This window comes from Trichosurus vulpecula, chromosome 3 (assembly GCF_011100635.1).
Source record: "Trichosurus vulpecula isolate mTriVul1 chromosome 3, mTriVul1.pri, whole genome shotgun sequence".
NCBI lineage: Eukaryota > Metazoa > Chordata > Mammalia > Diprotodontia > Phalangeridae > Trichosurus > Trichosurus vulpecula.
This window is the reverse complement of record NC_050575.1, coordinates 435209003-435221090: the sequence shown is the minus strand read 5'-3', so window position 1 is coordinate 435221090 and position 12088 is coordinate 435209003. Positions and strand designations below refer to the sequence as shown.

Below are 12088 nucleotides of genomic sequence, written 5' to 3'. Positions count from 1 at the left end.
CCACATTCACTACATTCATAAGGTTTCTCTCCAGTATGAATTCTGTGATGGACTCCAAGTTTTATTTTAGTCCTGAAGGCCTTCCCACATTCACTACATTCATATGGTTTCTCTTCAGTATAAATTCGGTGATGCAAACCAAGATGCTCCTTGCTCCAGAAGGCCTTCCCATATTCATTACATTCAAGAGGTTTATCTCCAGTGAATTCTCTGCCCTCTGAAAAGAAGAATAAAGAGTGATTAACCCTGCTTTTTTTTTACCCTATCCCAAGGTTCTTAGTTGTTCAAGGTTTTAGAGCTATTCTCTTGCTTTCTCACTTGAAAACGCTGGTCTCAGTACTCTATCACCAAGAAACAATTTATATTATTTGAAAGTATGATGACTCAAAGGTGGTATAGGTAAATGATTTGACTGTGGATGAAATTACCTAGAGGAATGAATGAACACTTACTCTATTTTAAGTGGGTGACATTTGAAAAAAATAAGACAATTCAGAAAAAAGAAAAAGATGACTTTGAGAAATTGTAAACATATCCTTACCATCTGAGGTGAAAATAAGAAAAGACTTAACAGGAAGAAAATAAAGAACAGCATTTATATTGAGGAAGAAAAATAGATCAATAAACAGAATAAAGAAGAAATCTGAGGGTAAAATGTGACAGCTGTTGCCATAAGTTTCCTCTAAAAATCCAACCTATCTACTTGGTAAGGAATTGATTGATTGAAATTTTTAAGAGGTTTAAGAAACTTTTCAGAGTAGACATAGAGGTGTTTTGGCCAAGAAAAATTATTAACAAGTACCTAAACATTACTCAAAACTCTGGTAATCAAAGAAGTGAAAATCAAAACATCTGAAGGTACCACTCAATACCCATTAGATTAGCAAAGATGCTTTAAATTTTGGCAATTAGATTGAAATAACTACTTATTAAGTTGCTGCCACCACTTTTCTCAAAAAGAACAATAATTTCAGCTACAGCTACAAAACTGTTCATATCCTTTGACCCCATGGTCCTAGGACTGGGTCTGCTTCCTCAATGTGTTACTGAAAACAAACAAAGCACTGTCAGTACAATTTTCACAACAGCTTTTTGTGAAATACCAAAATACGGACAACATATAGCTTTCACAATGGGTTCATGGCTACAATAGTCCTGTTATGTGAATGTATTTATGTGACTTTATAAACATAATTTCAAAACATAAAGAAAAACAAGATGACACATTATAAAATGCACAAAGGGGAATGAGGGCAGGAGTAAATATTTTTAAAAGTAATAGCAGCAAAGCAACATAATCGTAAAATTAAAACAAAGGAAAATATCAGAACAGAACTAAGAAGCAAAAAGAGCACATTACTGGATATCTTTAAGTAATGTACTTATTTTGAAAGGTAGATTGAATTCACGCAAGTGAAGCAAGAGAATGCCTGCTTAAGAGAAGATAATCTTCAAGGAACAGAAGAGAAATAACTGCCCTGTACTAAAGCAACAACTTTCTTTTAAAGTGGAGGTACAGTTCAGTAAAGAGACACATAGAAAAATGAATTTCTTGAGCTACAAAATGAAATCTGAAAGCCTCAGCTCCTCTCAACAGGCTTGTGAAGCTTTGATAAGCCACTTTGTCCAACATTTTACAAGAGCTTTGACCTAAAATGACCAACAGATACCAAGTTGGCAATGACCCATCAGCTTGGCTTTTATGTAGTTACCTGGACAGCTGCTTCTGGGAATATCTGCCTCTGGCATCCAAGATGCTCCCTTCCTTTCCAACTGGTAGATCACATCTGGTTTGGAAACTGCAAATCCTGTTCAAGGAAAATGAGAAAGTGCTAGGGAGTCCTCTCAGAGTTTCATCATAAAACAGAGAGATGCAATATACCTTCTAACTGTTAGCAGAAATGTGGGGGGAATAAGGGCACTGCATATATCTCAGGCCACCAAGGGCACTAAGGTAGCTGATTTTGTCTCAGACTTGTTTTTCAAACAGGTAAAGCCCACAACGAGCTGACTGGAGGGAGAAGTAGGGTTTTTTTCTTTCTCTTTTCAGGTGTCAGAGGGAGGCAAAATCACATTTTGAAAAAAGCAACCACAAAACTTAATAAAAGAATTCAAAACTAGTTGAAGCTCTCTTTGGGAAAAAAGTAGACATGCCAGGAAGACCGCAAACATAGTACAAAGGACCACCAAAGGACATTCTATATTATGGTACAATGGATTACTGAGCAGGACTTAGGAAAAAAAAAGTACAATTGACTCATTTCCTGCTTAGACAGTGGGAACACTGTGTATGATGCAACCTACATTGGTCTTAAAAAGAAAATCTTGGATTTGAAGCAACAGAGAAGGGAAGATACATTCTCAAGGATTACAACAGATCAAGAAATCAATTTCCAGGCTTACTAAGCAAAGGCCATTTTTCCTGGAAACAGCTATCACAAGTAATCTGTCTCTTGGCTACAAAAACATTAGGACTAGTTTACTCTTGTATGACAAAGAATAACTGTTAAGATCTTGAAAGTTGTCATAGTATAAATCAAGACTCCAAAGGGGTAGCTGTTCTTACCCAAAGACACCAAGTTCCTATAATTCTCCAGCATCACATCCCTGTACAACATTTTCTGAGATGGGTTCAATTGTCCCCACTCCTCTCGGGTGAATTCCACAGCCACATTCCTTGAATGTTACTGATTCCTGAAATACCAAAAACATTTGTGCTTGCCCAGCTGTAACTCTAAGGGTTATGAAGTTCAAATGAAAACTACTTGCCAGTAGACTGAGGAAACTGAGGGTTTTAGGACAGCAGGTGATTCAGGGAATTGAGGTAATTGAGTCAACCACATTGACTCCATTTTGTGATTCAATTTTGGAGGCAGCTCAGTTCTTTTTCTGTTCAATTTTAGGTCTAGTCCAACTTCTATTTTGTGAGGAAAAAAATAATTAATTGTGGGAATTGGGAGACAATCTTATTCCATTGTTTGAACCTAGCCGTGCATGGCTGAGAAACTAGACTACTTTTTCCTGCTGTTTAGAGACACTTCACAAATGACCTAGGTTATGCTGACCAGAAATCCAGTCAGAAGCAAAAAGACTAAGGTAAGGTGCTCTCACAATTCTATGTCTCAAGCAACCCCTATGTCTTCTCAGAAACTGGACCCATAGTGGATAATTATTATTTCCATGTTCCTTTGTTTGTATATAGACATATGGGGGGAGTGGGACACCTTTTTCTGAATTCAGGGTATTGAACCTGTTATCCCCATCCCTTAACAGGGAAAGTTCCTAATCTTTCCTCCAATTCAAAATCAGATTCCCTAATATTGTATTGCTTTCTTTTAATTAATTGGTCTTGTTTATTTTTAATGTATAAAAGTACATCTCCTATATTCTGGGTCCATCCCCAACCTTAGGAAATGGTCTAGTCCAAGATTGTTCAGCAACTGTCATGCTTTGCTTAACAGAAAATTTATATGCTGAAAAAATTGAACCTTTGTTTCCTTAGTCATTTGATGGTTCACTTGCCACAAGGGATTGTTTCATTTATTTATTTGCATCCCAATACAGTGTCTGGTATACAATAGCACTGAAGAATTCCTCACCCCAAAAGAACTGAGAAATAGGACCATTTACAGAATGATTTTAAACACACACAGGCACGCACACGCATACACACGTACATAGAAACACACATTTCTATCTAATGGCAGATATCTCAAGGATTGCAAAACAATTCAGTCATATAAAATGCTCTAAATAATTATTAATCAGGGAAATATCAATTAAAAACAACCTTGAGGTATCATTTTACACCTCCCAGATTGGCGAAAATGATAGAAGGGGAAAGTGACAGATGTTGGAGGGGATGTGGAAAAACTGGGACACTATTTTCATTGTTGGTGCAATCATAAAATGATCCAACTTTTTTGCTGACAAATCTGGAATTATGCCCAAAGACTTATTAAACTACCTATACCCTTTGACCCAGCAACACCACTACATGGTCTATCTCCAAAGATGATTAGGGAAAAAGGGAAAGAACCTCTATGTTCCAAAATGTGCATACCATCTCTTTCTGGTGGTAAAGAACTGGAAATTGCAGGGGTGCTCATAAATTGAAAATTGCTAAACAAGTTGTGGTATGTGACTGTGATGGAATACTACTCTAAGAAATGATGAGTTATGTGGTCTTAGAAAAACGTGGAAAGACTTACATGAAATAGTAAAGACCAAAACATGGGCAGAACCAAGAGAACACTGTATACACTAACAGTATACACTAACAGCAATATTGTTTGTAAAACAACTTTGAGCAAATAAGTTATTTTATCTATTACAAATACCCAAATTAACCACAAAGGACACATGAAAAAAGACATTATTTGCATGCAGAGAAAGAGCCAATAAATCTATGTATAGAATAATTTTATATATATATATATATGTATATATATATATATACACACATATATGTATGTATGTATGTATATATGTATATATATATATACAGAAACTATACACACACACACACCCCTACCCACCTCTATTTGTGTGTAATGGTAGCCATCTCTAAGGTGGAAGGGAGATGGGAAGGAAAAAAAAGAAATTTAAGTGATAATTTTATTGTATTTTCAGAGGAACAGCAAGTTGTGCACAGAAGATGTGCAGTTTTGTGTGTAATCATCTTTTTTGTTATACTATCTTTTGGAAATGCATGTTTTCTTCCTTAAATTGAAAATCAAAATTAAAAAAATACCACTTTTAATAGCAGAGAAGATGGAGATCACTAAAGGAAAAAGTTCTATGAACTGTCAGGTAAAGTCACTATCACTGGTATTTTTATGCAAGTACTTCTTTGGTATAAAGGAAGTTTACATTTGAAGGGTGAAGGAGAGAAGTCGTTTTCCAGAAAGAACTCTGGCGAAATAGACAATGACGAAAAGGACAGGATGTGAGAATAATGAAGGCAATGTGTGGTGCAGATTGATGGACTGATCATAGACTTACCCTCGCCAAGCTAAATATTCAAGTTCAACAAAAGCCAGGTCCCCAAAGCGAAATGGCTACCAGAAGAATCAATGTCAACAGATCAGTGTACTTCCTTGAACAGGAACAGTTTGTTGCTAGCTAGCTGGGAAAAATGAGCAAACACAGTTCGCAACAGTAGACCAGAAAAAGAGTGGGTAGCTTTTAGAGATTTGGTGCATACCACTGCATTTACTCATCTGGGTCAGAACACTCACAAACATCAAGACTGGTTTGAGGAAAACGATGGAGAAATTCTGAAGCTACTGAATGAAAAAACAAGAACACCAATAGGTTCTATCTCCTTTTACTTCCAGTATCCACTTCCTGGGGACAATTTTTGGGCTCTCATTCCTTGGTCCAAGTTCACCATTCTTCAGTGGGAAAACAAAAGCCAAGGAAGATTTAACTTGTATAGCTTTCTCATAGGTATCGCTTCTTATCACCATCATTCCATCAACCTCAATCATGGTCTTCATTAATCTCTGATCTTGCTTCCAAGCTAGGCTTTTAACATCTTTTTTTTTTTTTGCTTTTTGGCAGGGCAATTGGGGTTAAGTGACTTACCCAAGGTCACACAGCTACTATATATGTCAAGTATCTGAGGCTGGATTTGAACTCAAGTCCTCCTGACTCCAGGGCCAGTGCTCTACTCACTGAGCCACCTAGCTGCCCCCTTAACATCTTTTTGTAACCAGAATTTGTTACCAGAATAATTTCTTTCCAGCTTTGCCGTCTCTCCACTACTTTTTAAATATTATTCTACTTCTTTTTTTATTCATCCTCAACTAAAAGTGAAAACATTTTTGGTCTCATGATTACTTATGCTTCAAGTCAATTGACTAGTAAAAATCACATCTAAATCTCAAATGCAAGCCTTCTGACACACAACCTAGTCTTCATTACTTTGTACTTGGCTGCCTCTTCACTCTCTAGTTTAATTCACTTTAACATAGTATTTTCCAAAAGGCTGCTATGAATCAAGAATTTGAGTCTTAAGGCTTTATATACATTAGACAAAAAGGTAGGACTGCATCAGGGTACCAGGAGGGAGGAATGCCCATATGAAAAGGGATTCTTCTCATCCTTCCTCCTTCAGTCTAAGGAAGGGAGGACACCCTTACCAAATATCTACTTTCTAGAACTCCCACTCCCCCCTCCACATTGGGTGTGAAGAAATAGCAAAAGCCTTGTAATAACAAGTCATAAACAAGCAAAACAAATTGCCACATTAGCCATGTCTGCAACACAAAGAAAGGGGAGTGCCACAGAATGGATGCTTTTGAATTGTGGTGCTGGAGAATACTTTTAAGAGTCTCTTGGAAAGCAAAGAAGTCAAATCTGTTAATACTTAAAGAAATCAATTCAGATTGTTTACTGGAAGGTCTAATATAAAAGTCAATCGGAGAAATGTCATAAGTTAGGTACAATATATTGAATCGCTTGAAAAAATGGTCTGTCACTGTGTTGATAAGAGTTTTTAAATCTTTCAAAGTTTTCTGTCTTTACAATATTGTCACTGGATAAATTTTTCTCCTGCTCTGCTTACTTCACTCTGCAATGATTCGTACAAGTCTTCCTTGGGTTCTATGAGAAAGTTCTTGGTGTGATTTCTTATATTAAAATTTCTATCATCTTCGTATACCATAACATGTTCAGCCATTTCACAAATGATGGGAATCTTCTCAGTTTTCAATTCTCTGCCACCAGAACAAGAGTTCCTAGCAATGCTTTTGTACATATGGGGGGAATACTCTTTCTTTGATCCCTTTGCACTTAGTAGTAGCTTTACTGCATTTAGATAAACAGAAGACAATGTTGGTGATGAGAAGGTCAAGAGATGCACAAGTCTTCAGTAGTAAGTGACCACTGCTGTTGCTGCTTCAGAGAGCGTAACTCCTATGGGCTGGCTACATTGTTCAAGTGCAAGATGCCTGCTTGCCAAAAAGACTATTTTATGGAGAACTCCCACAGGAGAAGCATTCAAATGGTGGTCAGAAGAAACCATACAAGGACACTCTCAAGGTCTCTCCCAAGAACTGTGGAACTGACTGGTGACATGGGAGACACTGGCCCGGGGCCACTCAGCATGGTGTTCCCACATCAGAGAAGGTGCTGTGTTCTTTGAGCAACTTAGAATTGAAATGGCTCAAAGGAATGCAGGATGTACAACTTTGGACGATCCACCCCAAATGTTCACAGGTACCATTTGTGCCCCACCTGTGGTACAGCACTTCAAGCTCATATTGGCCTGATCAGACATAGTTGGCCACACTGAATCTTGACTCAAGCATAGTGACATCATTTCTGGTCCTCTTTCAGAACAAAGGACAACGACCAAAACCACCAACATTCCTTTCACTGTTTGATGGGGCTCACTCCAGACTACTCACCACCCCCTAAGACCATTGAAACCCTTTCACTGTCCTTTTTGTGCACAAGACTCAGGGTCACGCCCATTAAACTGAAGGGTCCCTAAGAATTTCGCCTTTATGTTGGCCTTCCAATAAAGCTTATTGTTTGTCTGGAAGGTTGGAGTGCAAGAATTCATCCCGGGAAGATGCTGCCCTGCACTGCAATATTTTGGGGCTCCCAGCAAACCAAAACACTTCAGAAATGTTTTCATCACTTCAGGTACAAAATGGGAATCCTATTGTTTGTCTTGTCAGTGGGTGGGGAAAGGACTGGAAGAAGGAAGAGTATTTGGAACTCAGAAGTTTTTTTAAAACAGCAAAGTAAATGTCAGATATTTTTGTGTGTGTGGAGAGGATAAATTGGTGTCTATGGTGTTATTTAGCTCTAAATACTCGATTCCCAACCCCCGCACTTTCCCTGATTATGGCACAGGAGAAGGAACCAGATCCTATGCCTGATTTCAGGGCAGCAGCACCTGGCACTCACCTGTCCTGGCCTGGCTGTCAGCACAGAGCCATTCCCTCTCCCTCCAGGCTCCCACCTAGGGGGGCTGGACAGAGGCCACAGGAGGCAGAGGCTAGGGAGGAAAGGAGAACGTGAGGAGGAGGGGCCGCTGTGGGTGGCTTGCTATGTCCTGGGGGGGGGAGGGGGACGGGAGGGAGAAGACCAGAAGGAAACAGTCATTTCCCCCGGGGGGGGGGGGAGAAAACTCTCATGGAGGGAGAGGGAATGGCAGAAGGAAACAGTCCTCTCTACTGCGGGGTGGGGCAATATTTCTTTAGAGAAAAAAGTCTGTAAATAGACGGGTAAGGCGTTCAGGGTGGGGGGTAGGAGGGGGAGGGAGTCAGCATCATGGAAGGCTTCCCGGAGGATGACTGGAGAAGATGAGGCCACAGGCAAGGCCAGAGCAAGGAGCAGACAGACACACACCGGGAGCACCTGCCCTCGGACCCTGGGCACAAGGGAAGGACTGAGGCCTCTAAGGCAGGACCTGACCAGAGTACTGTGACTCGGCTTTGACTGAAGCAGAATTAGAACCCGCCCCCAGACCCCCAAATCCACCTGCTCCTTCTCCAGCCACCCCGCCTCCCTCTGGCACGGGCCGCCCCCAGAGCCCTGGAAGCCTTCGGGGGCTACCTTCCTCATCCCCTTTTCTGTGAGCCCCCCAACCAGTCTCAGGGCCCCCGACCGCGCTGTACTCACGCAGCCGGCCTTCGCCTGGGTCTGGCCCAGCCCTCCTCTGCCCCTCAACTGGACACGTGCCAGCTCAGGAGAGAGGACAGGAAGCCACCACCACCAAACGTAGAAGAGGCAGGGAGAAGAGGAGGCGGATGTGACGCAATAGGACAGAGAATAGTCTTCCGGTTTGGAGCTTGGAAAATGCCCAGCCTCGCGAACGGCCTTCTGGGAATGGTAGTCTGGAGAGCGAGGCTCCTTCTCCGCACGCCTACGGCTTGGCCCCCCACCCCCCACCTAGCTACGAACGGCGTCCAGACTAACTAGCTGCCACGCCCCTCCCTTCCTTGGAGCCCCGCCCCCAAGCCACTCCCCTTACCTCGTGTGTAGTCTTTTTAGCCCCAGAGCCCACGGGAAATCACCGGGACTGGGGTTCCGGGCCTGGAGGGACTCTGGGGTTCCTCCCAGTCTAGTCTACCCCGCCGCTTCTCCTACTCCGACAGCCATGCCCGACAGGTCGCAGCTCTAACGAAATGCTTCTTCTGAGCCAACATGTTTCTGGCGGAAGTGACGTTGAATAGGAAGGAAGCGGCGACTCCGAGGATGAAAACCACGGGCTGGGGAGTGGAGACCTGGAGCCCTCGCTCAGCGTCTGGGACCTTCCAAGCCTTCAGAGTAAGACGCGAGTAGGCCGCAGAGATTAAGACGGCGCCGACCACCAGCCAGGACCCGAGGGAGGACAGATGGTTCTAGCTGAGGATCCGAGAAGTGCCACGCCTTGTGTGGGCTCCTAGAGACCAGGATACTGAAGGGGGGGAGAAGGCTGCAGGTCAAGAAATCGTCCTAACACTTGGAGCTGTCCAAAGGGTAGGTGAGGGCAGCTATGTGGTACTGAGGCTGGAGTCAGGAAGACCAGTTCAGATCGGCCTGAGACGCTTCCTAGCTTTGGGACCGTGGGCAAGTCCCTTAACCCTTTTGCCTCAGTTTCCTCACCTGTAAAATGAGCTGAAGAAAGGAAATGGCAATCCACACTAGGAACTTTGCCAAGAAAACCCCAAATGCGGTGACAGGTGGTTGTGATTGAAATGACTCACTAACAAGAAACAAGTTAGATTAAGTTGCATTAAGAGGTGCTGGTGGATTTTCTCTCCATGCAGTTCTTTCAAACACAGACTGAACTACCACTTGTCAGGATCCCCAAGCCTAGGACACTCCACTCTTTTTTCTTATTTTGGAGACCTCTTATTTTCCAGGGCTATAGGTCAGCAAGCAAGCTATGCCCTGAGCTTGGCATAACAACAGTCCTTTGTGCCCACCGTCAGGATGAACGCTTTGGCAGCTAAACCACAGAACTGGAGGTCCCTGAGCTGGGGCAAGCACCAATAGGAAGCAGGTCCCAGTGGTGAAGCCCTGCTATGTGTGGACTTTTTATCACTGGATAAACTTGCCTCCTTGTTGGGTCATACCCCACTGCTGCTGTTACAACTCACTGCTTGGTTCTTTGTCTAGCAACAGATATATATATATATATATATATGTATACACACACACACACACACACACACACACACACATATATCAAGGCTTCAGCTCTGTGCCTTGGATCTCCTCAAGCCTAGGGCCGACCCCAGCACATGTGTGGTTTCTTTCCTCCAATGGAATAAAGAAGGCCTTTTGCCTAGAACCTCTTGTTTAAAGTTGCAAGAACACGACCTTTATATTTCAGTTATAAGGATAGTGTTCAAACAGTGAGAGTGAGCAAAGAAGTGTGATAGGAATTCTTATGACACACTTAGGAGACAGTCAATGGACAGTTTTGACTAGAGGAACAGTAGAGTCCTGTACACAAAGAATCCCATGCTATACTTTCTTCCCTCCTACTGAAGCACAAGTAGCCAATACCTTTTTAGACTGAGGAGATGAAAGGACTGTAAAGTGAAGAGACTCTGTTTTGTTAAGCCTTAATGGCAACACACCCCCACCACCCCTGGGTGTGAATATTCTTCATGCTGTGAGAGGGGACCAGTGAACAAGGTCACGTGTCACTGGCCTTAGAAATAAACTGGGCAGGTGAAGTCCAGCTTTCCCTCCAAGGGCCATCCTGCTTTGCATTCTCCCATCCCCAAGAATCAGCATTGGTCAGACCATATTATGGACAGGAGTCAGCAGGTCAGCTCCTCTCCCTCCTACTGCTCTAGCTCCCAGGTAAGGAAGGAGCATACACAGTGGTCATGGGATCACAAACAAGATTGTAGTCTCATTTTTATATCATTCAGATCTCATTTGTGAGCTTTCTTCTCACTCACTTGTTAAAGTTATTAAAACTGTTCATTCAATGTCTTCCTCTGAGTGTACAATAATTCGAGACAAGCAATTATCAGCCCCATTGGTTTTTCTTGAGAGCCAATGTGTTTTAGTGAACTTTGTTTTGTTTCTCATTTTACATGCCAGAAGACAGATTGTCATGACCCAATCTCCTGTCTCCTTCTCCGTATCTCCAGGAGAGAATCACCATGTCCTGCAGGGCCAGTCAGAGTATGCACCCTAGTTCATCCAGCACACCCAGCCTGGCCTCTGGGGTCCCTGATAAGTTCAGTGCCAGTGGGTCTGGCACAGATTTCTCACTGACAATCAGCAGAGTGGGGGGGGGGGGTGAAGATGTTGTGGTCTTCTACAGTCAGCAGTGGGTTCAGTACCCTCCCACAGCATGCCATCATTGTACATGAGCCTTCCCAGGCAGTTTCAGCTCAGAGGAGCAGCGACGTCCTCCAGTGTCCTCAAGGGAAAAGAAGCCACTGCATTTTGTTGTATACTGAGCTCAGCTGGGAATCCTACCTGTCACTAATGTATTGTTGCTGGAGTTGGGAACTAGTCCAACCATTCTGGAAAACAATTAGGAACTATGTCCAAAGGGCTCTGCAACTGTGCACACCTTTCGACTCAGTAATACCACTACTAGGTCTGTATCCCAAAGACATCAAAGGAAAGTGAAAAGGTCCTATCTATACAAAAATAATTGTAGCAGCCCCTTCCTTCAGGATCTCCCAGGGAAGAGAAGCTGTTGTTCTGTGTTCTGTAGTGAGGTCAGACAGTAGTCCTCATCCCACCATACCTTCGGAAACTCATTCATAGGGATAATCCCCATCCCATAAGATCTCACTTAGTTCTCTCTTCGGAGGGTGGGGCCCTGAACTCCATTTCTCCACTTAAGAAGAGAACCTGGCTAAAACATTGCTTCATTTCTCACCTGTACTACTTTGGGAATTCCCTGAGTTCTCCACCAGATCCCTGCCTAGGGTACCTTTCCCACAAACTCCTGCTTTTCAGCTGCTTTTTTTCTTTTGCCTTCTATTGCATCGGAGGGCTACTTTGTGGGGCAGTGGATGGAGCACCAGGCAAGGAGTCTGGAAGACCTGAATTGAAATACTGCCTCAAACACTTGGTGTGTGACCCTGGGCAAATCATGTAACCCTGT

The 12088-nt window shown here is 42.7% G+C and overlaps 1 protein-coding gene across 1 annotated transcript; it reads right to left on the bottom strand.

The window, feature by feature from the left end:
• LOC118844212 (zinc finger protein 58-like) lies at positions 1-2661 on the bottom strand (the record flags this gene model as incomplete). The annotated part of the gene is given in 3 exon segments (XM_036752052.1): positions 1-217; positions 1713-1808; positions 2567-2661. Coding segments are annotated over 3 exon segments (365 nt in total), but the record flags the coding sequence as incomplete, so codon positions are not given.
• Between the last annotated feature and the right edge of the window lie 9427 nt (positions 2662-12088).